Consider the following 27387-nt stretch of genomic DNA (forward strand, 5'->3'; position numbering starts at 1 on the left):
CTAAGGGTGCTACAGGGTGCTGCACAATATTAGCACTGTTAAGTGGGCAAATACCTACATGTCTCACAAGAGAAACCCTAAAATTTCAAACAGGAATCCATAGTGTCCAAAACATGCTCTGGTTTTTCTGAGTTCTTGCAACAGAAGAATTACTCTAGTATTTTTCCACAATCAAAAGACAAGTGAAAGCTAAGAACTGGCATTTTCTGAGGGGTGCTTTGAGTCTAACAAGGGTTGCTTTGAATCTAAAAAGGTTGAGAGCCACTGGTCTAAGGTGCCAGTCACCCTGACTGGTCTTCTGTCTGATGTTGCTAGTAAAAGCTGAAAATCTGGCCCACATCAGCTTTTTAAACATTAGTATCTGTAATATGGTTGCTCAGTTTAAAAAACTGTAAATATTGTAGAAAAGGACAACAAAAATGATGGATACCTGAAGTGTTCAGAAGAGCCACTGTTATTCTGAAGTCTGTTTTGTAAATGAATGATCTCGGTTGTGTATCTCTCTTCAGTTTCTTTCAACTGCTGCTGGAAATAGGATCGGAGGTGCTCTAGTTCTTGAGCATGTTGTTTTTCAAGTTGTCTCTTATGGTCCTCCATCTCTTCCCAATGGGATTCTCTGACCATAACATCTACAAATAGGTCATTTGATGTGGGAGAAAAAAGTCAGTTAATTATATTAATACATGTCAACTTTCTATGTAAAATAATAATAAAAAACTGAATAGCAATAACAGCAGAGAACTCATATAATTTTAATGAAGGTAATTGTGCTAACAGAGAAGTCTTGTATATTAAAAATGAATTCAAGTAATACTTATCCTTCCCTCTTGAAAAATAAAACAAGAAGTAATCCAATTTTTCAGCACTGCTGAAGTGTCTAGCTTCAGAGTATGTCCGTTACATTTCTAAACAACATCCCAGAGACTTAAAAGAACAAAATGAATGAATGAATGAATAAATAAAATAGATGGCATTGACGCTTCTGTCATTTTGTTAAATTTGTTTTATCCACTAGAAACTAATTGAGATTTAAAGCCATTAGTCCATCTATATAGGTAAAGACGTATTAGAAATAGCATATGTATCTTTTTACCAAGGTCTTGTGAAGGAGTCTGTAAGCATTCTATTTTCAGCTGTAGAGAACAAATTTCATCATCATCTTTTCTAGGCTCAAACTCAGCATATGACACTTGATTTTCTCTGACCTAAGAAAAAAAAATCAGGTAGAGGAAAAATATATAATATTTAACTGATTATAATTTGTATATTTAAATCAAGAATATAAACTGTAACTATCCTGAAAACGCATCATGGGTGCTGTTATTCTATAGTACAATATTTATCTCTACTTACCCCGGTCCTACATTTTGCAACTACCTTCTAAATTAACTGCTGAGTGTACTGCATTTATCCACTAAATATACAAAAGGAGAAAATGTACCATACTACTCTCAAATTTCCCAGTGATGCTGCATTAATAAGAACAGTCATCATTTTTTCAAAATAATCTTATATTTGTATGAAAGAATGCTGTACTATTTGCCCAGAAAAAATATTCTGTAGGTATACTGAGTTCTAGAGTATTCTTGAGTTTACCTAGATATGGATGGCTGAAACACAGGAAAAGGTGACACATTTGTTTTCATGGTAATGGATGAAGAACTGCTGATAACACCCCTATTAAATACATGTTGCTAATAAAGTAGTATTCTTCTATAAAATCTGAACTCCTCTCCCTTCTACTTTAAAAAAGCAGGTAGGCAATAGCTGCAAAGAGCATTTAGAATGACAACTGTCAATTCAGATGCGAAGTTTGTACTTTATATCCCTACAAAAGTGCTCCATAAATAAATATGGGGGGGGGGGTGATGGGGGTTGGTTTGGCTGCCAAACTGAAAAGCAGGTGTGGGAATTGTTTTTCCTGATATAAAACAAAACATTTTATTTTCAGGTGCTTTTAAGAACAGTGAAGCAAGTGACAAGCTACTGTACATTCAAAAAGCCAGAGAAAAAGATGGTGACAGCAGCAGCTTTTCTTTTACCCAACAGCCTGGTTGCGCTGGTTGATTAAGTTACTCAGGATGTCAGACACTGATGATCAAGCCTCTACTCTAAATGAGGGGACCTGAACCAAAGTCATTGATCTCCCAGAACAATAAAGGGTATTTTAGAATAAGCTACTTCAGTCTCTATTCCAGTTAATATTAAGTATTTTATAAAAAGTAATACTCCACCCAAGAGGAGAGAGAGCGAGCACAATCCATTCTAAAATGACTTACAGTCCCTGGGGTTAGAGCATTTCAAATGCATGGATTTGGGATTCAGACCAAGATCTCTCACCTCTCAGAAGAATGACCTAAACAGCATCTTACAGAATTGTTCTCTCTCCAGCTCAATTTTTTTTTTTTCATGGAATATATAAAACTAAGAACAACTTCAAGATCCAACTTCAAAAAATAGATCCACACTAAAAAAAGACCCAGGCACTCTCTTGGGACAAGGAGCAAAGTGGATCCCAATCTTCTCAGACGAAACAAAGAGGTCTTTGAAACTAACCACTTGGTTAGGTGGGCAAAAGGGTATCTGCAATAGCACTGACATGCTCCTCCTTCTTCACCTAGCAGTTTTCTTTGTTCTTATTAAAAAAATATCCAGGAACCTTGAACAGTCCATTTCATATTTCTGAAATTGCTGTTGAATGATTTCTGCCAAAACTGCATTTTCAGCAAGTAAATGATTCACTAAAGAAATTTCACCCAACTCTACTTAGATGACATATGAGCAAGCAACAAAAATTAGCATTACTTTAAGGTAGATGAATATTTTACTACTGTATTCTATTTACATACTTGCTTTTAAAATGATGTTTTCAAGATTATTTGAAATTTTCTTCTCTTACAATTTTATTAACTTTATTTAAGTTAGTTTATTCATATTTAAGCTAGTTTGTTCATAAGCATCAATTTAAGAAGCTTCTTTTGAAAGCATCTGGATAGCTTCATTTCTGTTCACATTTAGTACCAAATCCAAATCAACTTTGTAGGTCACCTTAACAGACTTAGGTTGAATTTAGGCACAGAAGACTGACACTGACAACTATACAAATGCTGCTATATATTCTCTTTCACCAAGAATGCCAAGCTAGTTTTATGTGACGCAAAATATCATACTTAAGAATGTTCCCAATTTAATTTTAAAAACTTTGCTTCCTTTTCTTAGGTTCAGGTCCATGACAAGTCATTAAACAGATATTAAAAATTGTGGCCTTGATCCTGCAAACACGGCACATATAGTACACCTTACATTCAAAGGGAAGCTGACATGAATACATTTAAATAAGGGCATAAGTGCTTTCAGGATTGGAACTTAAAGAAATAAGTTTCACTGCATTTAATACATATTCATTTTGTGATCATAGAAACTGAAAATAACTTACCTTTTTGCAGTCACTCATAAACTGTGTATGAAGTGCCATCATCCTGTTGCACTCTTCCCTTATCTTGTTCAGAAGAATTTGCATATTTTCTTGCAAGGCTAAATTACAAAGCAGAATGGTGACATTTTCTATTACATTTACACTTACTGTACCACTGTACATTGTCTTTTAATATGGTAAATTGCTCACATAATTTGTCACAAGATTATTAGCATAAAAATGATTACATAAATAGGCCTGTATGATTTTGCACTTTGTATACATCTCTTTTTATAGTTTATGATAAAACCTCTGTTTTTCCAGAAATGTAAGGAGAAAAATCATCCCTTTCACTAATCCACATGAAATTTCTACTGTAATGAGCACTGTAAACAGTAAAGTACAGTATAGCACTCATAATAAAGGCTGTTCAGAATACTGACATATATTCAAATACAACTAGTCAGTTAAGTACATTTGTATCCATTTCACTCAAATTCTGAGCATAAATATTATTATTTAGCTTAGTTCAATAATTTCCACAGATATATTAGCATAACAGTATGAGCAAAACCCAAAAGTTACTGGCGGGTAGGTGCGTGCGTGCGTGCGCGTGTGAGAGAGAGAGACTCTCTCTCTATCTTACCTTGAGCTTGAACTCTCTGTATCGGCAATTCAAGGTTAGATTTCTCTCTCTCAGTAAAAGCAGCGTGGGATATTTCTTGTTCTCCATCACTAACTTCAACAGTAGTTGAGTACTGCTCACTCTGAACACTGCACAAAGACTACATAACAAACAAGAATATTAAAAAATGAAAATGGGTTATGACTTCATAAAGACAAGCAAACTAAGAACAAAAAATAGCACTATCTATGGAAAAGTATCTTCTGTAGAAATCACCGTATGCAGCTGTCTAAAGTTTTCAGATAAGAGATGCTTACAATTTGGAGAGACTGAACAAAATGTGAAAAGTAGAGTTCTTTTAGGGAAAAAAAAGCCACTGCATTAAAGTGGATGCTGCCAAATCTTGCAAAGTTTGCAGAATAAGGCCTACTTTGTGGTTGGTCACAGATTAATTCATATTGCTTCATACCTTCATTCTGATTCCCTGATCTTTTGCATTTGAGAAATAACCTCTACTGTGGAAAAAATACAAGAGTCCTACAACAGGGAACAGATTTTTGCAAAGATCAGTATGTACTATTATTAAGGATATAAATCAAACAGGTGGAACAAAAAGGGAATGATGCAAGTGAACACAATCCCCGCTCCAGAATTAAAAAAACTTAATTTGTTTGTTGCCACTGGGTAAGCAGAAAAATACGTGGCATCTTTATGATAACCAGGATAAAGGAAGCAACATTTTTCCATGGTAGTGGTACTGTGTTGAAGGTGTAGCTGTATGCTGAAAAAAGTGACTGCAAAGATGGCTTTGTGGGGTTTCTCTCTGAATTTCAGTTTACAAGATTTAGAAAAAATTATCTAGCTAATCGCCCTATAAACTTAACTTGGCATCTCAAGAATTATTGTTGTTCTTTCTGGCTCTGGCACTATTATTTTATTAATGTGATTTATAAGCTGCCTTTCCAAACAAAGGTTTAGGGCAGCTTACAGTAAGAGATGGACCAACTTAAAAGGGAAATTAAAATAAATTAAACAAAATAACAAAGTAAAATAAAACAAAATGAAGCAGAAATCCCCTAAACAGCATCTTGGCCTGTCCAAATAGAAAGGTCTTGCAACACTTCTGAAAGAGTCCAGGCTTGGGCTCTGGCAGGCTTCAACATGGAGGGAGTTCTAGGGCTGAGGAGCAATGGCCAAGAATGACCTCCTATGTGTTTCTACCATCTAGACTTAAGAGTACTGATAGTACTTGCAGGAGTATTATTTCCTAGTAATACTATAGAGTCTGCATTTAGAATTAATTTACTAGTTTATTTGATAGAACCCAGTTCAATCTCTCTGTAGTAGCTCCCAAGTACAGTTCATGAAAACTTTAGTCAGAAAATTAACTGGGCTACACAAGCAGTTCTCTGTAGTAATAAACAGTGACATTATTGCTTCCTTCTGATTGTAAGTAGTTGAATATACTATACACTATTAACACTGAAAATAGAATCCATGATTTTTTTTAGGTGCTTCCTAGAACAGAATAATAACATGCTAGAAGAAAAATAACATGCTGTCTTCCACGAGGAGATATAAATTGGACCTGTGTAAAGAAAGAGGTAGAACCAAAAGAAAGAAGCCAGGAAAGAGGGCTTACAACTGCAATATCAATACAATTATGTGATCATCGACAAAGGTTAGCAATGCCTGATGAAACAAAAACTCCCCACACTTATATTCAAAATAGATAGATGTCTTGTATGTATTTTAATACAGTGAAATGCAAGGTCATATGCCCCTAGAAATAAAGAACAGAAGTAATATTTATAATGTGAGACTACTCCCTAAAAAACAATGACTTTGGTAGATAATCAATTGAACATAATGTCTCAGTGCAACTCTGTGGCAAGCAATCATTAGTAAGACCTCTGCTGGAATACCATGGCCAGTTCTAGTATCTACACTTCAAAAAAGAAGTTGAAAAATTGGAAAGGGTTTAGAGAAAGCTAAAATAACTAAGTGAGAAGTAAAAAACATGCCTTATGACCAGGGAACTGGGTTTTCTGTTCACCGTGAAGAAATGCAGAAAACATGGATTTTCTCCTTTAAGGGAGAAAACACGCAGATGTTCTCCTTTAAACTAGAAAAAACACAGATTTTATCTTTCAAACGGAAAAAATACAGGAAACACCCAGATTTCACCTTGTAGGCTGGCAACCTTCCAGCTTGCAAGGGGCTTTTTGGGTTGGGGGGAGTTGGGGAGGATGACTGGAAGCAGGGGGTGCCACATGCATGTGCATGCATGTATGGCCAGTCTAGGATAGCATGCCAGTGCAGAGCTTTTCCTTTTGGAGGCTAGGGACCATGGAGCCCATTCTGTGCCTGCTGGCAGGTACATGCAGAGAGGTGGTGATGAGGAGGGAAGGCCAGGCACATGGAACAAGGGTGCCCATGGGAGGAGACACCAGGCCGTGACAGCTGCTGGGCGTGGCCAGGGCCAGGGTCCATTGTGGCTCCGCAACGGGCAGGGAGAGCAATGGGCCTTCCTCTATCAAGGAACCACGCCTGCTCCCCCAGCCCAGGGTTTTGAACTCAAACTTTGGTAAGCTCCTCTCTCCCACAGGCCCATGCACACCTGTGAGCCTAGCAATCACTCTCCCTGTTTCCCCATGCCACCAGGCACACTCCCATCTCTGCTGACCTACTCTGCACCGCCTCCCTTCCCCGTTTTTGTTTTGTTTTGATTGCACAGCTGACCGACATGGGAGGGGGGGAGGGAGGGGGCGGGGAAATGCTGCTTTACCAGAGGAGGCAGCGTGTTAGTTGGACCTGGTGCCTTATTTCAATGATGACAGTTAAACATTGGGAACTGTTTACTTAAGGATCTGGTACATTCTCCATTATTAGAAATCTTTAAAAAAGATTTAAAACATATACTATAGCTTAAACAAAAGTTATAGACTTGAAGTGGAAATTACAGGGTTAGGCACTTTGGTCTGTATTATGTAGAAGGCTGACTAGTGATCATAAACATTCCTACTGGAATTAAAAGTTATCAGTTTAGTAATTCTGACCATAAGAGTGACATTCTATTCTCTTCCTGGTCCTTTAAGCATTCAGATTTGGTTGTTTACATGGTGTTTTAGATGATCAAAGTGCCAAAATGTCACCTACACAGAGGTTAGCATTCTATTTTTGGGGATATAGCCATGTGCACATGGATGACTGTGTGACTACCTAGCTGAACAAACTGCACATGCATAATGGGGGTTGGGGCCCATACTCATAGCCCTTGTGGACACAGAGTGCATCCAGACGAGTGCTCATGTGTGGCCTGCTGTGCCTCAGGCTTTTGAGGGTCACAAAATGCATGCAGTGCATGTGAAAAGGTTCTCTTTGCTGCCTATTTGCAGGGTGGAGCCAAAATTAGATACCAGGAAATCCTGGTATCTAAAAAAAGAGAAGAAAAAAAGGAAAACCGGTTTTAAAAAAAGCAGGGCAGTGCACGTAGCTGCAGCATGTGCCGCCCAAAACTGGAGACTGGCTGGTCAGAGCCACATTCAGGCTGCCTGCCAGGCTCCGCACGCCCAGAAGGCCCCCAGGACCCCAGGAACCACCCAGGGCAATTTGCTATGCCACGGAACGTGTGTGCAGGGGCATTCCCTGGGGAGAAGTAGCAGTGGCACAACTATGTGCCGCTGCTATTTGTCCCCAGGGAAACGCATATGCATATTTGCCTGGACATGCCTATAAAGGCCTTGGATTACCAGAAATGTAGCTGGCTAAAACCCCCGGCTTAGGCTCCAGATGGTAAAAGGGCTGTGGTACACACAGTTCAATGGCTAGGTACTTGCCAATGAAGCTATAGGTCCTGGTTCCAGGTCCCCCTCACACAAAAGGGACAAGGGACCCCAGAATTCAGGACTTCCAGCTTCCCAGGAGAATACTCTAGTTACTGAGCTATTAAGAAAAAATGGGAAGTCTCCGTCTGTTTCATGTTTTGTCACTCATGCATATGCCCAGTCTGAGCGTGTATGTGGCTGTCTACATATGCAGGGCTAGGCATCCAGGAACAGAATGCCAATCTGTATGCGAGTCTACCACCAGGCAAACAACTAAATCTGGACACGTAGACACCCAGGAAAGAACAGAAAGGAAACAAGACAATTTCAAGACTTCAGAAGAACTACATACAAAATATTGTTGGGGGGCAGGGGGAGGGGAAAACAGGAGCCAAAGAAATAAAGGAAGGAAGAGGAAAATATTCTGGTTCGTCAAGCTACAGCTACACTTGACCATGGTCAACACGACGCCCACCTGAGAACAAGCCCCCTCCCTGGCCCTCTGGCTGCTTCTGCTTTGCACATACCCAAAGCTAGCAATTAGATAGCACAGATAGCTTGGAGGCATTCTGTTCCTGGATGCCTAGCCAGGTAACCCAGTGCTGCTCTCAGTCTGTCTTTGGAGTGCAGTACTGGAAAAGAAAAAATGTTCCAAGAAAAGCTTGCTAAGGTAGATGTGAAGAACAAAGAAGGAAAAGAGATGTTATTTATAACTAAGTAGTTCTTGATTTTCAAAAATCCCATGTAAAAAATGATCCTTGCAAGGTCTTACCTGTGTAAGCCGAGAACATTCCTCAGATATTGCCTTGCTGAACTTTTCTGTAAGCATTGCTGCAGATCTAATTTCCTCATCTATGAATACAAATTATTTAGCTTATTTATTTATTGCATTACCAAATGTCATGCATTTCCCAACAAACAAAAAGACCCAGTCCCTTCTTTACGGAGCTCATAATTTTAGGATGGACAGACAGACAAATAAAAGCAATGAGAAACAGAATTTTTTCTGCTTAATATTCATGTAGGTTAGATTTAGTTACCGTAACTGAATGAGTTTTAAGGAAAACTATGTACTGATATGTTATGCCACAGAGATTTGCTGAAAGAAAAGGAAGTGATTGTGTCAGAAGATAATACATGGGAAAACAAGAATGGAGGAATCGTAGATAAGAGTGAGATGAAGAAATAAGCAAAGACAAAAGCTTTGGAGGTGGGTGACCAAGGGCCCCTCTACCCATGTAGGTAAAGATGAGATGGCATCTAATGTGTCATCCACACAACTGTGCTTCCTGCCATGTTGCACATGCATGACAGGAGGCGTGACTGGGATTGTACATTAGATCCCATTACACCCTACTGCTAATGCAGGGGGAGCTCTGCACCAAGAAAATCACAGGTGCTGCAATCTCCCATCCTTGGGGGTATGTGAAATGCTCAGGGCTGGGAGATCATGGCAGATACCATCTCCTAGCCCTGGGCTCTCAGGCACAATAAGCCCCTGGAGGCAGGCTATGGGGACCCAGCATCTGTGGGACTGTGGGTCCTGGCAGCTGTGGGAGGCTGCTGGGACCCATAGTTGGCAGCTGCTGGAATTGAGAGTCCCCTCAGTTGGGGGACTCCATGCCCCAGCTGGGCATGGTGCACCCCTGTGTCTGGGAGCCCTGCAGGGGAGACCGTGCTACACAGGCAAATTAAAGCTTAATAGTAACCACCTATAAAGTTAATGCACGTTTTCAAGGTCTAACTTTTAGCTGTTGGAGCTTTTATGGCTTGATAGGTACTTTGCTTGTGTATCTGGTCTCAAGATAATTACAGGCAACCCCTGCTTAACGCTGTTTTGCTTAGCACTATTTTGCTATAACACTCATTTTAAATTGATTCCCAATTTCACTTAGCACTCAGCCAGTTTCATTATAATGATTGCAGTCACCATCCTGGGTGATTAAAAACAACTGCAGTCGCCATCTTGAGTCAAATACTTTTGGTTTCGCTTAACACTCAGTTTTTCAGGAACCAATTAAGAGCACTAAGCAGAGGTTGCCTGTACATAATTGACTAGTTAATTGCACGATACCTGTAATGTGTAGAGAAGGCCACAGAAGCTTGATTAGGGTGGATAGGAAGCTATAGGAAGAATTCAAGGATGGGAACAAAAAGTGCAAAAACAGACAAGGAAGGTATTGTGCTACTGTATTTAACTCAGATTTCATTACAGAATCCAAGCCTAAACATTTCTCACATAAACCTTTTAAAATTATTGACCTAATAAAAAAAACAGAAACAAATATTTGAAAATCATCTTCCACTGCTCAGTTAACATATAGAACAAAAGTGATGATCAAATTTTTCCTAAATAGTCTGAACTGTAACAATGCATGATATTTATAATGTATAGGACCTAATGTAACATTATCATTAGGGACCTACCGTTTAACATGGAAACCACCTCAAATCAGTTTCTGCTAAAAATGTGACCACTATTTGAAAAGATCCCTATTTATAATAAATTATAAATACACTACACTTTGAAAAGGCATTTAATATTTCAAAAACTCAACTGCAAAGACATATTTTGTTAGACAAGTACAGATTTTTCCTCCAACTTTTCTGCTCATATGATCATTTCAAAGAATTTTTTTTTTATATTGAGAATTGCCTATCATCATTTTTAACAATCTACCTGTTTGCTGATCTTTCAAGGTCTGGAGCTCCAACTGATGTGCTTTCTTAAGCTCATTCATTTCCTGTGCATGATTATAGACAAGCTCCTCTTTAAGGCTGCAGAGTGCACTCTCTTTTTCAGCTTGCAAATACTCACGAACTTGGTCTACATGAGCTGAATAAACTAGAGAGAGACAAATGCGCTGGGCTTCCATTTGTAGCTGTAAATCAGTCTTTGAATTAAAATAAACATATTGCAGAAAGTGAAAAATTAGAAAACAGAGTCCAAACTTTTTGTATGCATTACATATACTAATTTTAGGGAATAACTTTAAATAATTCCAATCAAACCCTAAACACAATTATAATATTTAAATATTTGTTAACTATTATCACCTAGTATTCATATACAAACTCTCAATCCAAATGTGTAGAATAAAATAATGTTCTCAATTTAAAATACACAAAAACTCCAACAAAATTAAAATAAAGATCAAAATCATTAAATTATCTATCAGTAGTTACTGAAAGATCATCTCACTGATTTATTTTGAAACTTATCCTGGAAAATCAGGGTATAAAGCACAAGAATTACATTTCCAACTATACCCTAGTCTCCTAAAGTCCAATAAAGCCTTTTGGATCAAGTCCTATATCTAGGGACCACTGGAATGTGGGCTTCAGGAGATTTCAGGGGAAAGCCCAAAATGTAGTATTTTCCCTAAATCTCCAGAAAACTGACATTTGGCCAAAAATGACCTGAAAACTGGGGGAGAGGGAGGGCAGGGAAAAACATTAAAAAAAAATTGCCTGAAGTGTAGAGAAGAAAAGCAGCCGATCCCTGGAAACACTGTGGAAGCCCCACATATTTCCAGGGGCAGCCTAGTACAATTAGGTTGTTCAATTCCCTGCTTTGGCAGAAAGTTTAAAAGTCCAGGCCACAGCAGAGCAGGTAAGTATCCCCTGCCTTAGGGGTTGTGGGCACAGGCATGCAGGAACTTCCTCCCTGCCCAGCATGGCTCTCCCAAGCTCCATTTTGCTTTGTTACTGCATGGGAATGGAGGGTAATTTCCCTCTCCCCTTCTATGCATGGTAGGGCAGAGCAGGGCTTGGGACACCATGCTGGGCTGAGGAAAGCCCCTGAAGCAAGGGCTCCCTGCTCCTCTCCATGCCCAGCTGTGGGGGCAAGCACCCAGCATGGGTACCCTGAGTCCTGCTCTGCCCTGCCACATAGAGAAGGTGGGGGGAAATTCCCCTCCTCTTCCGTGTGGCAGCAGAGCAAAGCAGGGCTCAGGAGACCCTGGCACTGGGCCAGGAAAAGCCCCCACATCTATGGGCGCAGGCACACAGCAGGGAGAACCTTCCCCTCCCAGCCTCACCCCTCATCCAGCCAGCTAAGCAAAGCCTTGGCTCAGATGATATAGTTGGGGCTGCTCCTGCTCTGAGTAGGGGGTTGGATTAGGTCAGCATTTTTCAACCCATGGGTTGCAAGCAGATTTTAAAAGTGTTGCAGGGAGGTCCAAGGGAAACTGCTGCAAGGCTGGATGGAGCCAGCACACAGCAGGGGCGGGGGGCATGGTGAGCACAGCAGGGCAATGTAAAGCAGTAGGAGAGGGAGGGAGGGAGGGGGCCGGATGCAGCAGCTGGAAGGGAAGGGTGTAGAGAGAGCGAAAGACTCTGTGGGTCAGGGGAGGGTATGGGTCACGGCAAGCTGATAGTTATGCTAATGGGTCCCAGCGAGAACAAGGTTGAGAACCACTGGACTAGATGACCTCCCGAGGTCCCTTCAATCATAAATTTCTATGATTTCAACATTTTTCATGGTGCAAGCTGAAAAGATGAGCAAGAGCAGTGTGAAGATGACCCATCTAGCAAAGAAATTTTTTGCCATGGATTGAGTGAAACAGTATTCTGCAGGCACGCTTCATACAGACAGTGGCAAAGCCTGTGTGTTGCTGTTCAACAGTATTCAGCCCCATGGTGGGCTCCCTCAGACAGAAGTGTGGGAGAGCCCACCCTGAAAAATGTGTAAAATTGACTCTGGCAAGCCTACAGGAAGCCTGCTGTTCCCCCAACTGCTGGAGCCTGAATTACAGTGATCCCCACCTATATCCACTTCGCTGTACCAATGCAAATTCTTGTTCTACTGATTCACTACTATAAATGCATATTTTAAACCTTATTTTGCTTTAAGAAAACCACTTGAACTGATTGAACTTATACGTAGTTCAGTGGGTATGTTCCACACAACATACCGGCTCCCTCATAGCTTCTAAGGAAGCTCAGAGACAAAGAGAATTCAGTTAAAACAATTTGGAGTGGAAGCAAGTGGCTCCCAAATCGTGGCCTCCCCATGTGCCCAGACCTTTAAATGACCCAGGTGCAGCCTATCAGCAGGGAGCCAGTCCCTGATACCAGGCTGTCCGCATGCTCTTTAAGCTTGATGGCACATGGGGAACATGGAGTAGGGGAGTGGCTCCCTGATCCTGGACTCCTTGCACACCAGGAAATTTCAATAGGCTTATAGGCAGCCTGACACTGGGAAGCAAGTCTCTGATGCAGGGCTCCGCAGATGTCAGAGTTTAAAAAGTTTAGAAGCCCAGCAGTAGGAACTAGCTTATGCTCAGGAAGTGCAACTGAAAACTTGGCCTTTGGTCTTTCTGATTCTGTAGCCATGGCTTGGTTTGGTTTAAGTTGAGAAAATCCTTCAGGCTACTCTAAGTAATACTGACCATTTGTTACTCAAAGAAACCATTATGACAGCCAAGGATTCCCAGGACACAAGAATACTGGCATAGTCACTCCTCCAACTGTATAGCTGGTTTTATACCACTGAAGAATTCCCCCTCTAATGGGTGATCCACCTGTGGCTGGCTATGAGAACTTATAACATAGATCTGTGGTATTTTCTTCTAACCTGTGGAGGCTGTTTCATTATCATTAACAGAAGTGGTGCGCCAAAAGGAGAGGAATACAGGACACTAGGCAAGATGGACCTATGATCTGATCCAATAAATGGCAGTTGTAATGCTCCTAAGTATTCATGCATCATGCTACTCAGTATTAACATGCATCCAAATAAACACATAGTGCTACAAAAATGCACATACTTAAAACAGTCATTAAAAGTGATTTTGTAACAATGAAAACAAATTACTTTGCTGGTCTGATAACTGATTACAGTTTGCGACTGTCATAATAGAAATCAGGTTTGGAGGCTATTACAACAGAACTGCAGATAGGGGACTGAAAGTATATTTATTCACATACTACATGCATGCTTTCTCCAAAAATTAGCCCTTCTAAACTTGGCTCTCTTAAGCAGAGAAGCTTATTTTCTAACCAAAATAAAAACATGGAAGTGCTGTAAGGTGGCAGCTGCTTCTTTTTCTTCTCTTCCTTCCAGCAGCCCTTTGGAAGGATGGGTGTAGTCCAGCAAAGGCAGACCCAAGGGGCGCGTCCAGACGAGCCTGCACATGCCTCTTGCAGTGTCTCAAACCCCTTTGAGACACTGCAAGAGGCATGTGCAGGAACAAAAAAAAACATTTTCCGCGCTGCAAATTTGCAGTGGGGGAGCAAGATTAGACCCCTAGATATCCAGGGGTCAAAAAAAATACCTCGGGTGAAAAAACTGTGCAGGGGGAAAAGACTGTGCCCTGAGGCAACTGGAGGCTCAGTCCTCCACAGAGATAATCTGGCAACCTGCCAGAGTGTCTCTGTGGTTGGGCCTTTCCCCAGTCCTGAAGCACGCTTCCTGCCAGTGTGGGGCAGGCAGTGGTGCAAGCTGCAGGGACCTGGACCTGCCTTCTGCCAGGTTAGGAGGGGGGCTGGAAGAGGGGGGAAGAGATATTCCCCAACTCCCCATTCTTCCTCCCTACTCCCTGTTCATTCCCCCAGCTCCTCAACACTCACCTGCAGTAGCAGAGAAGGAGCAGGAGGTTGGAGAGAGCAGGGGAATGTCTCCAACTCATTTCCAGGGGCTTGTCTCCAGCCTTGGGAGGCTGGAGACAGCAGGGGAATGAGCAGGGGGCTGGAGACAGCCCCTGGAGACATTTCCCTGCTGTCTCCAGCCCGCTGCTTGTCTCCAGCCTGTTGTTACTCTATGTAGTCATAACTCTGGAAAAATCTTTTTTCTTTATTCTCCTTTCCCTCCTTGTCCAGGGCGGGGTGGGGGGGCGGCAGAATTCCTCAGCTCCAATTTGGAACTCATCAGTCTATTCCAGGCTTCCTTCATTTACAAAAATGTCTCATCCTCCCCTGAGCTTGTTCATAAAAATTCTTCAACCCCTCATTAAACATACTGGTGGTGGCAATGGTAGGAGTAGTAGTATAAACTGTCTGCCAGTATTTTTACTACCAACCTGGATTTGATGACCCAGTGGTTAAAAACCCCCAAAACTAAACAAGCAAACAAAACTTGCACCTGGCCCAGTCTTGAGCTTTCAGCATTATCAGCACTGGAACAGTTGCATCAGTGCTACAATAATGGGGAAATTTTAATGAAATGCCCATTATAAATACAGTTTAAAGAGGCCAGAATCACATGATTAACACATCTGAATACAGATTTGTGTGCTACTAATGACAAGTTATTGCCAATATGTAAGCAACTTTAAGATCAGATCGGATGATTATTTAAGGCCTGATTCTTCAGAAGTCTGTTTGCCATCTAGAAAGCATGGTATCTGTGCCTCTCATTGAGAGAAATTCCAGAAACAGGTAGCAATTTATAAAAGCATGAACAAAACAAAATATTTGAGATGATAGCACTAGAAACAACTGAAATTACAACAAAGAATTAACAAGTCAAGGAGAATAGTAAACTACTGCCTTAGGACCAACCCTTGAGCAGTTATGAATCCATGCAGTGGATTGGTAACTCCAGAGATGGCAATGTGGGTGACCACCCAGGGTGCACCACACATGCACGCACAGCAGCACCACGCCCCCTCCCCTCCCCTCCGTTTGCAGCGTTGATCCAGGCAGAGGCAGATGGATGGGGTATGGGTGTTAGTCCAGTGGGGAGGCAGAGCTGCCCGTACTGTCTAGCCTACCCCCGATTCCAGCCACTGCTCAGAAGGAACCGGGCTCCACTTCCCCACCACACTGCACCCTGCATCCGTGCCCACCTGCCTTTGTCTGCAGCAGCACCACTGACTTGGGGAAGAGGGCACCAAAATAGAAGTTCATCCAGGGTGCCATTTTCCCTATGGTTGGCTCTGGGTGACTGTAATGGAACCCCAACCCCATTACTAGAAGGAGGGCAGGGGTAGGGCAAGCCAAGTACCCCAACCCTTGCTGGGACTTTCCTGTCCCTTGCCTCCCCTCTCCTCAGGATCCCCCACTGGGGGTGGAGGGGAGAGGACTGTGGGAGGCCCCGCTCACAGACAGCTAGGTGTTTTCCTTCCTAGCACTCAATGCACCTGATTAGCTGGGAGCCAGGCTGCCAGACAACAGCACATGACCAGGTTAGCCAGGCAGGAGGTCAGGGGACCAGAGAAACTGGAGAAAATAAGAGGGGAATGGAACAAGAGCAGCATGCAGCTACAAAGGGAAAGCCAGAGCTGCTGGGGCTGTCCCCAGGTAAACCCCTGTGGAAGAATGCGGAAATCAGCAATGCTGCTGCCTCTGGACAACAGAGCAAATCTACAATTCTATAATTTTTTTGTTTATATTTCTTTCGGGGTCTGCACAAGCCCCATTAGCAGCCCAGGCAGGGCTTCTGGCACCAGCTGGGGATTTGAGTTTTAGTAGACAGGGAGCGTCCAGAAGCAGGGTGCCTGAGGCCAGACTGGCTTCCCTGTCACACTGCAAGGGCAGCTTGGGTTCCCATACCATGGACCTGGAGCGGGACCCTAGGCAGCTAGAGCAAATGTGGCCACTGGCAGAGGTGCCTGGCCAGACACACTTTGGAAAACTTGCCAGCCTTGCAGGTATGCCCCAGGGTGGCTTACAGTAACCATGCAGTATAACTGTTATGCTTGAACGTTCCTGCAGTGATACAAGTGTGGCAAAACCAATCCAAATTTAACTGTGCTTCTTTGAGGGTAAAATTTATGATTTAGCTCATTTGCAGCACTAGGGAAGCTTGCAGATATAACAGCTACAATATAACAGCTGATGCCTGCACCCAAGTAGCAACTCCCCTTCTGCTTTTGAAGCAGCTAAAAGTTACCTCTGTCAGTAACCAGATATTGCATTTTAAAGCACTTTGTTAACTAACTTATAAAGGAATTTAGAAAGGGTATTTTTAAACTTCTCACAAACAGCAAATATTTCCTGATAAAAGGAGCAAGAATTCTTTATAGAAGTTTAAGAAAAGGAAAGAAACTGAACTACCAAAACAACACGAGTCTGATAAGATGAGCTGTTGCAAAAAAAGACTAGATGCAGGCCCAGCTGAAATATCTAGCGGTTAGTATTTTCTGACAGCTTCCTCACGTTCTATTTCTCATCCTCTGACCAAATAAATTAAAATAAAAGATTATTAGTATAGTGGCTAAAGGTTGGAAAAGTGTCAACATTTCATTTTACAGGTTCAACAGAACAAGAACACTATAAAAGTAAAGAAAATTCTTTGCATTCTTTTATAGTTTGCAAATGTACTGACTATATTAGAGGTATGAACCTGTAATGAAAAACGGGGAAGCATCTTGAGGGGGAAAAAACTAATTCACTTTCATCATAGGTAATAAATTAAAATGCTGTATGTACCAAATTTTGAAAAATAATATAAAATCTCTCCTCACTTTCAGTATACTTTTTTTCTTTCATAAATTACTTTATTTCTGAATTTCCCCAAGCACCATTGAAAAGAAAGATCTCTGCGTGAATATACACAGATATAATCACTTTTGTAATTCCTTTTTAACTACTGATCAGCATACCCACAACAGTCAGTAAACCAGAAGCAATGAACATATTTACAATTTTTAATTAACAACTTTCATTTCAGATGCATGCCTGGTAACTCTCTTTACTATATATATTTAAGGTAACATACCTGTTCAGATTTTAATGTATCTAGCTGCTGCTGAAGCTGATTATTTTCATTCTGAGTAATAGACATTAGTGATGTTTCTCCTGCTAATCTGTCAGTCATCTGGTGCAAATGATCTAACAGTGACTGCTGTTCTGGATTCAGTATTTGCTGAATTGACTCCTCTGTTGTTACACAATAACTGGGCTCTTTACCCAAATTCACACTGCCTTCTCTTACTTTTATTTCCTCAGCAAATTCATTGCTTGGATCAGATATCAGAGTTGTAGTTTCAGTAGTTAGGGTGGCATTTGACTGAGCTTTTTCTTTGGAGTGTTTTATTTTATGTTCAATAATGTTAATATCGGTCTGGTTATTAATAATTATTATTTCTAATTCTTTACATCTTGATAAAACTTGCTCTTTTTCTTGTTTTAAAGATTTAACTTCTTCACTTAACTGACAAATTTCACTATGCTTGGACTTTAACTGTTCAGAAAGATCTGAAAGTCTTAAAGACAGTTCTAGTTTCTCACGCTGGGTAACCTCAAGCTTTTCCATGAGTTCTGTTGTATCTTTCTCAATAACTTCCCCAACTTCAAAAGTTTCTGCTTTGCATAACTTGTTGTCTCTAGTGCCTTCAGAGACTGAGCTTTTAGTTTTCAATATAACCAGTTTATTGCTTCGTATATTCTGAAGCTCTTCTGTCAGAGCCTTGAGTTTGGATTTATACTCAACTTCCTGTTTATTCTTGCTGTCTTCTATATCAGCTTTTACCTTTAGTAGACAAGCGTATTCTTTCTGGAGCTCTTGGTAGTTAACTTCAAATTTTTCCTCAGCAAATAAAAAAGTAGTTTTTTGCCTTTCAATTTCCTCCTTGAGTTCGATGCCCTGTTTTGTAAGCTGCTCATTTTCAGCAATAAGTTTTTCTATTCTTTTTTCTAAGTCCAGGTTTTCTGATTTACAACTAACATGGTCTTTGAACACTGAATTTTCTTCTGAGCTTAGTGAGGTGTGCTTTAACTTATCTTCTAGGACTCTATTTTCATCTTTAAGGTGGCTATTCTGTGTTTCAAGTTCTGCATATTTTTCTTGAAGGCAATCTTCTCTCTCTCTCATTTGTTTCTCCAGCAGTTCAGTTTTAAGTTGTAATTCTTGAACTTCTTGTTCAAGTGTACCCTTTTCTTTTTTTTCTTGCCTAAGAACTTCTATCTCCTTTTGGAGTTCTTGGATTTGAAGAGTCATTTCTTGTGACTTGGAGTTTACAAGAGACTGCTGTAAATCTTTCAGTTTTGAAATCTCTAATATTAGCTGATTTTGCTTTGTTATTAAGTTGTCCTTTTCAAATTGCATCGCTTCTATCTTTTGACTCATTTCATTTTGTACCCCATCTAATTGTTGTTTATAGTGGGCAGTCAGGCCATCTTTAAGGTTTTCAATGTTTACTCTGTGTTCTTCCTGTAGATCTTCTTTAAGTTTGGACAGTTCTTCTTCGTGACTAAACAAAAGCTGTGTCCTTAGTCTCTCTAATTCAGCTTCTTGAGATTCAGCCATCCTGTCCAAAACTGCATCCTTCTCCCTCTCTAGCATTTCAAGTTTTATTTTATAATTTGTGACTTCTGCTTCATGTTTTAATTCTAATTCTTTCCGGAACTCAATTTCAGAACCAAGCTGAGCTTTCAGATCTTCAATCACAACCTGGTATTTGTCTGCTTCATTTAATCTGCATTCCATAGACATTATGGTCTGTTTAGCTCTTTGAGTTTGCTCCCGCGCAAAACTCAGTTCTTGAAAAAGATCTTCAATTTGTGTTTGTTGGAGAGATTTTTCTGCTGAAATTGCTTCCAGCTGTTGTGACAAATCTTGCTTTACTTTTTCCCTCTGATGGTTAGCATCTTGCAATTTTACATTTAAGTCATTAATTGTAATATTCATTAAATATATTTCATCTTCACGAATATTATCACTTGAACAAAGGTTTAAGGTTTTCTCCATCTCAGCTTTTTGTTGGGAGAGAAGCTCGTCAATTTCTAATGCATGTTGCTTAATTAATTCTTGCTTCATTTGTACAAGCTGCTGCCCATGCATCTCATCTAATTCTGCCTGAAGTTGTGCCAGTCTCCTTTGTGTTTCTAATTCCATTCTTTGTACAATGTCAGTTTCAAATTGGCTGTCTTTATGGCATCGCTTCTGCAATTCTTCCACAGTGCCCATTAACTGTTTTATTTCATCAGAGCATTGTCTTTCTTTTTGTTTGCAGTTACTCAGTTCCAATCTCACATTGTTTACTTCTTGGTTCTTTTGTATAATCTGTTCTTTTAATTCTTCAATTAATTTATTGGCATTTGATAATTTTTCAAATAAGTGAACTGCATTTCTTTCTCCTTCTGAAATTTTTGCTTCCAGACCTTCAATTAGTGTTTCTTTTTCTTGTAGCTTCTTATTGGAATATTCTCCACTTTTGTTTTTTTCCTTATAAACCAAACATATAAAATTAATCTCTGGTATCTTAGTGAGCAACTAACACATTTACATACATTTAAATCTTTTCTTAGAAATATATCATACAATTAAAATTGAATGATTTGCTAATTATTTCAGTATTTTTCTATTCATCTGAAATAATTGAAGACTCAAGATCACTTAATTTTTTTCCCTGAGTATACCTGCATTCAACATATGTTTGGCATAGTTACTTCAAAGCCTTCTTAAAAATCTCATAGTTTTCCTTTCTAAATGATTTTTTAAAATTCTGGTTAAAAAATGGAAGTATACACAAATGTAACATTAAAAATCCAGGGGGGGGGGGGGGAGTTCTTGATGATTTTGTTAGAACTCTCTGGCTGCATCCAGACAAGCACGGCTGTGCACCATGTCTGCGGTGCCACATACTGCACATTCAGCTGATCCCTGTACTACAAGGGAGAAGCACAGGTTTGTTGTTTTTTTTGACCCCTAGATATCCTGGGGTCAAAAAAACCCTGCCAAAAAAAAAAAGTGGAGCAGCACACATGGGGGCTGTGCGCACCTCAAAACCAGAGCCTGGTCAGCCAGAGCAACACTCTGGCTGACAGCCAGGCTCTGAGTTGCAAGATCGCCACTGCTGCAGTCCCAAGAGGCCCCCAAGGCCTGCTGGGGCCAGTCCAGTGCTGGCCCCAGCCTCCCCTCCCCTACCCGGGGTAACCTACTGTGTGCCAAAGGGCACGTGGCACAGACATTCCCTGGGGACAACAAGTGGCAGCACAAGGTGTCCACTGCTACTTGACCCTGGGGAGCCAAATGTCCATGCCCATGGATACGGCCTCTGGGGACAACATTTAGAACCTGATCCAAAACCGACTCAAGGCAATGGGAATTCCTGACTTCAACAGTCACTGGTTTACAATCATGGTGCATATAAAGGAGCTATTAATTTTTTTTAGTGTGCAACCTGGACCACTTGAAAAATTACAAAATATTATATCAATATCCATCAATATTGCAAGAAAGTTTCAATACCAAGAGAAATAAATATGCATTGCACACATGCAACAGATGTGCATCAAAAGTGTTTAGCTAACTGTAAAAAAGTTTTGCTTACATTGCTACTTTTAATGGTATTTAAGTTTCTAAAGTGTTCTTTCTTATGTTATAGACTTCATGGAGGATACATACATATTAAAGTTGTGCTGTAAGAAATGAAAGCACTATTTGGTTATGACAAAAAACTTGTTCAGGATTTCTTTTAATGAAAAAGAGTTGCTGACAGGTAATGCAAGAATTCTTATTCAAGTGCAGTATCCAGTTTTATCTTTATCATTCCTCTTAAATATATATCCTATATTTAGTTGTAAAGTAAGCAGCAGATATTTCAGCTATTAAACTTTACTTCTAAACTAGGTATACAATAGTGTGCACTAATAAATGACATGTAACAGACTTTCCTAAAGAAACATGCTCCTTCTATAAAATAAATTCATGGAGCCAGAAACTTCACATCCTATAATAAGAAGAGTAGACTTGATATGCTGCTGTGTTTATAATTAACTTCAAAGGAACCATATTTTGAAAAAGACCAGCAAGCTAGAAGTAAAAGACATCTTTCTAAGAAGAAGTTACCATTTCATATATTGCGATTCTATCTTGCAGAAGTGTAATGTGAGCTTCAGATTCTTCATTCTTTTTTTGGTAATTTTTCAGTAGATATTCTTGTTCTTCTAGCTGTTGCTGATGTGTAAGGATTTGTTGTTTAGCTTGCAATAGGTCAGCAGCTGTACAGCTATGGCTGGTGTTCCTTAGGGTTTCACTTGCTTGTAACTTACAAATGAAAAAAAATAAAGTAAATTATTTTTTTCAGTAATAGTTTTTACACTAAGGAAATAAGCTTTCAGTATCCCCTATTTTTTGCCCCACATCAGCCAACTGCATGTGTGTAAGCATAAGCCCACATATATGGACATAGTAGTTTTCACATGAGCATAAACCCATATACATGCAATACAGCAGTTTTCAACCTTCCAACCCATTGCCCACCTCCCCTCTAAATCCTACAATTCACTCTCCCACAGCCCAATCTCCTCCCTTTTCCACCTGCCACTCAAGGGCTTCCCACCCTTCCTACTCTCCCTAAAACACTCACTCATTCACAGCCCCAAAGCTCATGGGTATTATGTCCAACCCCTCTCCAAATGTTCCTATGGCCATACTAATTCATGTACACGAGCTCTGGCAGAGGAAGTTGCAACTCGCCTTCATGTAGCACTGTGGTATGGTTATTAGAACCATCTCCCATGTTAGCTTCTCTTTGGAAGTGCAAAAACATTGTGCTTATCTTGTTGAAAAAAACAACATGCTTTTTCTTCAGGCTAAATATTAAACTACTTTATGGCCAACTAGCATAGGATGCCATCAGGACATCACTTAAGAATGATTAAATGAATAATCTGTAATGGCCATTTCTCAGAAACCAGTACTTGTAGTACTTCAAATTCACAAGCTAGGGATGCAGTACTCTTGAAGACCATATTAGATATGGCCAAGTGCTTAACACCAACAAATGCTAAAATATTTAATTGCAGCACCATAAAGTGACATGCCATTAAATCCTGATTAATCCACAATGGCTACCAGTAACCTTAACAATGTAAAAACATGACTAAAATATTAAATGATAGAACAATTTACAACTCTTAGCAGAGAAGGTAGGTGTGTAACTAAATATCTAATGGGATTCAAGTAAAAATCCAGGCCATAACAAAGCCTATGGGCTTTACTTTCAAAGAATCTATGATTTCGCTCCTATTATTTTATGGCAGTTAAGTCTGTCTTTCTAAGGTGGCCGTCATCAGAAAGCCAATACTTACCAGTGGCTACTATATACATATGGTTTATTAACTAGTGTATTTCCTATGATATTATATTAGTGATAACTATTGATAAATGCTAACTATTTAAAATCACTATTTATTCCTACACCTTGAAAGTGTGCATAAAAGAACACTAATTGCTATTGCTATCATATTCAATGAACTGTTTTATCTAAGTTAACTTTACCATCAAATCTGAGGCCACACTGCTATCAATAAAACTTACATGCTGAAACTGAATTTGCAATTTCTGGCTTTGTTCAGTAAGCTCTAAAAATTCCCTCATAGTTTCATCCTTCTCTTTCCGTGCTTGCTGTAGATTAGTAGTAAGCTGGGTGATAATGTCATCTCTTTTTTTGATGGCAGCTTCAAACTCTTGCAGCTATGGAAGATTTAATTTTTAAAAAATTAGTACAAGACCATATTATCTACCAAACATACTGTTTTATTCCAGTAAAATCAAAGTTAAAAGAATATAAAAGTATATTTCCTGAACTATTTAAGTACTTATACACATCTACTGCTGCATTCATATTTTACAGTTCTTGTATAGTAAATGTACTTAATACTATCCAAACATAGAACACTGTTTCCTCCAAATAATTTTGACAAAAAAAATCCTGAACCAAGTATAATGGAACTGATCTAAAGAATGTAATGTAGACTTCCTATTGTACCATGATTAAAATGAAGTTTAAACCAGATACTAAAAGATACTTTAACATTAGTATGGAGCCTGGAATAAACTGTGTTTTGATCTAAAGAGAAAGAAAAATGATTTTCAACATTAAGATTGATACAAAATATATTGAAGGAAACTCAGATGATTACTTTTGTAATACAGAAGAAAGAATGAAGCACAAAAGTACCGTGACACTTCAGAATTGTTCTGAGCACCTTTTGTCAATATATTGTTTATTACATTTTGTAAGCCACAAATCCTTCGTTATTATTAACTGATACTTTCATTAAAATTTTCAATTTATTTTGGTTCAGTTTTAAAACTGCTTACTTTATTTGTACTCTTCAGATAAAGCAAATAAGCCTTAAAATTTATACAACATTTCAACTTAATGTATATGGACTTTAAACATGTCTCCCCCGATTTTATACTGAGAATTTAATTTTCTATAAGTACATAAACAATAAAAAGCATCTCTAGTTCATATAGGGAGATACTGAATATAGGATTCAAACTACGGATTTTAAATAGGCTTGCAGCCATTTATTCCAACAGTATATTGGTCCTTCATCTGCTAACATAATTTTTCTATTTAAATCAGAACACAAAGAGCACCTCTGTACCCCCAGCTCAATTCTATTTTATAAAGAAAATAAAGACCAAGTGCTAGGGTCTTTTTTTTTTTTTTTTTTTTTAAATGAAACTTGCAAAAAAGTAACATTAGACAGTCAAAGGAAGACTTTTCTTATAAACCTGGACATTTACTTGCATTTGTTTTAGTACTAACATTGGAAGTTTTATAATGATTTCTACTATTTAGTTAATATTTAATTCATAGCTAAAATGATTGATATAGTCATGATTCAGTACAATATATAAGCACCATGTTCTATTTAAGCACAAGCACCTACCCTCCACGAGCAATTTGGGAAAACAAATGAATTCTGTTTAGATCATTCCTGACTCTCTATTCCTTGGAAAACAACATGCAAGGAAAGAAAAATAAATGGTTGGATCTATTAACAGTCTCACTCTGTAAAGCATTAAGAAACCTCCTTATCTTCCATTTTCACAGATCAGGTCCTATCTTTGTACATGTCCACTATTCTGGATGCCAGATAACCATATTAATACATGAACATGCACAGAGTAGGCACTTATACACGTCAAGCATTTACTTTTTTAATATTCCCACCTTTCAATGAAATAGAGCAAACTAATTATATGGGCTAATCACATTATTTAATCTATTTTTTAGATTTGATTTTGTTTTTTTTTCCTTGAGTATTAAAAAAAAAAAAAACTTGACAAAACAGTAGGAACTAAATCCAAACAGTTTTCTTTTGCAAATTTTCTAGAACAAAAGATTCACGTAGGGGAAGTAAGGAAAGTGAATCTATTCAAACGATATTGTTGTTGAGAACGAACACTGTATAGCTACAGCAAATGATGTGGTATGACTGAAAAATAATCATGAGATTTGGAGTACTACAAACTATTATGGAATTCACATTAAAAGACAGAAATCTTAAAATAGAGGTAAAGTTGTCTTACCAACTTAAACATATTTCATTACAATTTCTATTGCTGAAAAGTAAACAGTATTGGTAATTGCCAAAATCTAAATCACCACAGTACTTATAAAATCTGAGCACAATGGATGCAAAATACAGTAACCAGGAACTAAGTTTAATTCATATTCATCACTAGCAGCAGAAATAAGTGGTTTTTCAAACCATTTTTTATGCATGCACTGACAAAATAATGATAACCTACTGCTGGTTTTTCTTTTTTACTTTTATAGCATGCTCAGTGAAAAGATGATCATATGCTAGAAAATAACACATCTATTTTCACAAGTTTGCTAAAATAAAAGGAAGAAATTCGAAGTCAAACAAAAAAATCCCACAGTTGTGATAGGTTTAAGACCCTTTAATTTAGAACAATTTTCTTGTAACTTTGTCTACCAAAATAATCTTTCTATAACGCCCTGGAACACAGAACAAAATTCATGAGCACAAGTCTTGCCTAAAAATCAACAAAATAGCCAATCAACAGAAATAAATGTGAAATAAAACACAGACTTTGAAAACAGAACCATGTTTAAAAAAATGGAACAAAAATTCAGGATGAAGGAAGCAAGCACAGTGACTTTAATCACAGTAGTAGTACCTGTTTGCACCAGGGCAGAATTTGGTCGAATATCCCTTAACCTTATATGTTTCTTTAAAACAGATGTTCACGTTTTAATGCAAGAAACAATTCTTGCAACTGCAAATTATAAAACATTTATTAAAATGTCTATCCAACTACCCTCACAGAAAATCAACCACCCAATTCAGGAATGCTCTCATTCTTCAGGAGGTAGAACTTTATAATGTCTAGCCTAAAAGGGGCAAGGGAAATGTACTCTGTGCTGTTATTGAATAATTAACAAATCATTAGAACTTTTCTTTGAGAAAACCATTCTTCCATTCCTCTGCACAAGAGAAGCAGAGCAATAGTGTGAAAATCTTGGCTATATGAAAAAATGAAAGAAAAATATGCAAATGAAATGAAAAATATGAAGGCTAGACAGTGGAATTTCCTTTTACATACAGATGATGCATACTGAGGAAAATGTATGCCCTCTGGAATTGAAAAAGTCTGTATTCTACATTCAGAGAAACTGAATGTTTTTCTTTTAGTACAAATGCTTCCAGGAGATGCTCAGTATTTTTGTGTAACCAAGTAGCAAACTGAAAGCAACACAAGGTAATTATACCTGTTGCAAACCTTCTGTACCACATGCTGCCCTCATTTCTTCTAGCTCTTTGTTTAGTTCTTCAATCTCTTGTAGTTTCCCAGCCAATTCATTTTCCATCATCTCTAGCCGTGTTTCAGTGTGCCGCATTCCATGCTCAGAATAAATATCTCCAACTCCAAATTCTTCTTCCTAAATCAATCCAAATTCCTTAACAACCTAGCTCTTGTATGTTTCCTCAAGGACAGCAGACTCAAATATTGGCATTTGATACAGAAATCACATTAGAATATTACAATACAACATAGCATTTAAGAGTTTATTGCCATGGAAACCTCCTTTAATAATATAATTTACACCTTAGAAGCGATGACGTTAGATGCTTTGCAAGTTCCGTGTTAAAGCTAAGCTTTATGATAGAAACAGAGATGTTTATTTTCTGTATTTCATAAAAGATGCAACATTATGCGCGTTAAGATATCGTACAATAACAACAGACACACAGTTTAGCATGCAGCAGAGATTTTGTTAGTCAGGTAATTTTGTTTGCACAGCAGATTATTATACAACTTGTTTAATGTTTTTAGTAACCAACATTAACTTGCAATACTGTACCCTGATTAAATCTGCAGGTATAGATGTTCTTGTCACAAAACTGCAACCATTTACCTGTATGAAGACAATTTCTAGATACATTATTATTTAAGATAAAGGTTAAAATTCTAGTTTCCTTTCAGTTAATTACATTTTGATTTTTCTGCAGATTCCTATGAATTCTTATATAGCAGCAAACTATAACATCATTTAAAATGCATATAGTTGATATATATACTGTTCCAATTATCTAATGCATCTGAATTGCTTTGCACACTTCATTCATAGTAAACTGAATGTAAATTAGCATAGGTTAAAATTTTAAAATTTGTATTTAAACCATGACTACTGTCAACTGTATTAACCACATTAGGAATCTAGTACATAGAAAAGCAGGAGATTCAGATTTAAAGAAAAATACAAAGCTACACTGACAATTTTACAAGACTGAAAACTAGTGTATACAATAACAGTAGACCAAAGCTATAGCTGAAAAAATATCTGAATTCATACATT

General features: G+C 38.7%; 1 protein-coding gene across 9 annotated transcripts in view; it reads right to left on the reverse strand.

The window, feature by feature from the left end:
* The window catches only part of AKAP9 (A-kinase anchoring protein 9), a 217712-nt gene that overhangs the window by 113432 nt on the left and 76893 nt on the right, over nt 1-27387 (reverse strand). For 7 of the 9 annotated variants that reach the window (XM_059729014.1, XM_059729011.1, XM_059729018.1 and 4 more), the window contains exons 5-15: nt 26893-26946; nt 26299-26469; nt 23079-23234; nt 21606-21803; nt 17532-19979; nt 10548-10761; nt 8640-8719; nt 4062-4200; nt 3437-3534; nt 1094-1205; nt 431-629 (exon numbers count right to left, since the gene is read on the reverse strand). In XM_059729014.1, the coding sequence (XP_059584997.1) occupies nt 431-629; nt 1094-1205; nt 3437-3534; nt 4062-4200; nt 8640-8719; nt 10548-10761; nt 17532-19979; nt 21606-21803; nt 23079-23234; nt 26299-26469; nt 26893-26946 (3869 nt within the window). The remainder of the gene's footprint in view (nt 1-430; nt 630-1093; nt 1206-3436; nt 3535-4061; nt 4201-8639; nt 8720-10547; nt 10762-17531; nt 19980-21605; nt 21804-23078; nt 23235-26298; nt 26470-26892; nt 26947-27387) is intronic. The other 2 variants (XM_059729012.1, XM_059729016.1) reach the window with 2 other exon arrangements.

Source organism: Alligator mississippiensis, chromosome 5, assembly GCF_030867095.1.
Source record: "Alligator mississippiensis isolate rAllMis1 chromosome 5, rAllMis1, whole genome shotgun sequence".
Classification (NCBI taxonomy): Eukaryota; Metazoa; Chordata; order Crocodylia; family Alligatoridae; genus Alligator; species Alligator mississippiensis.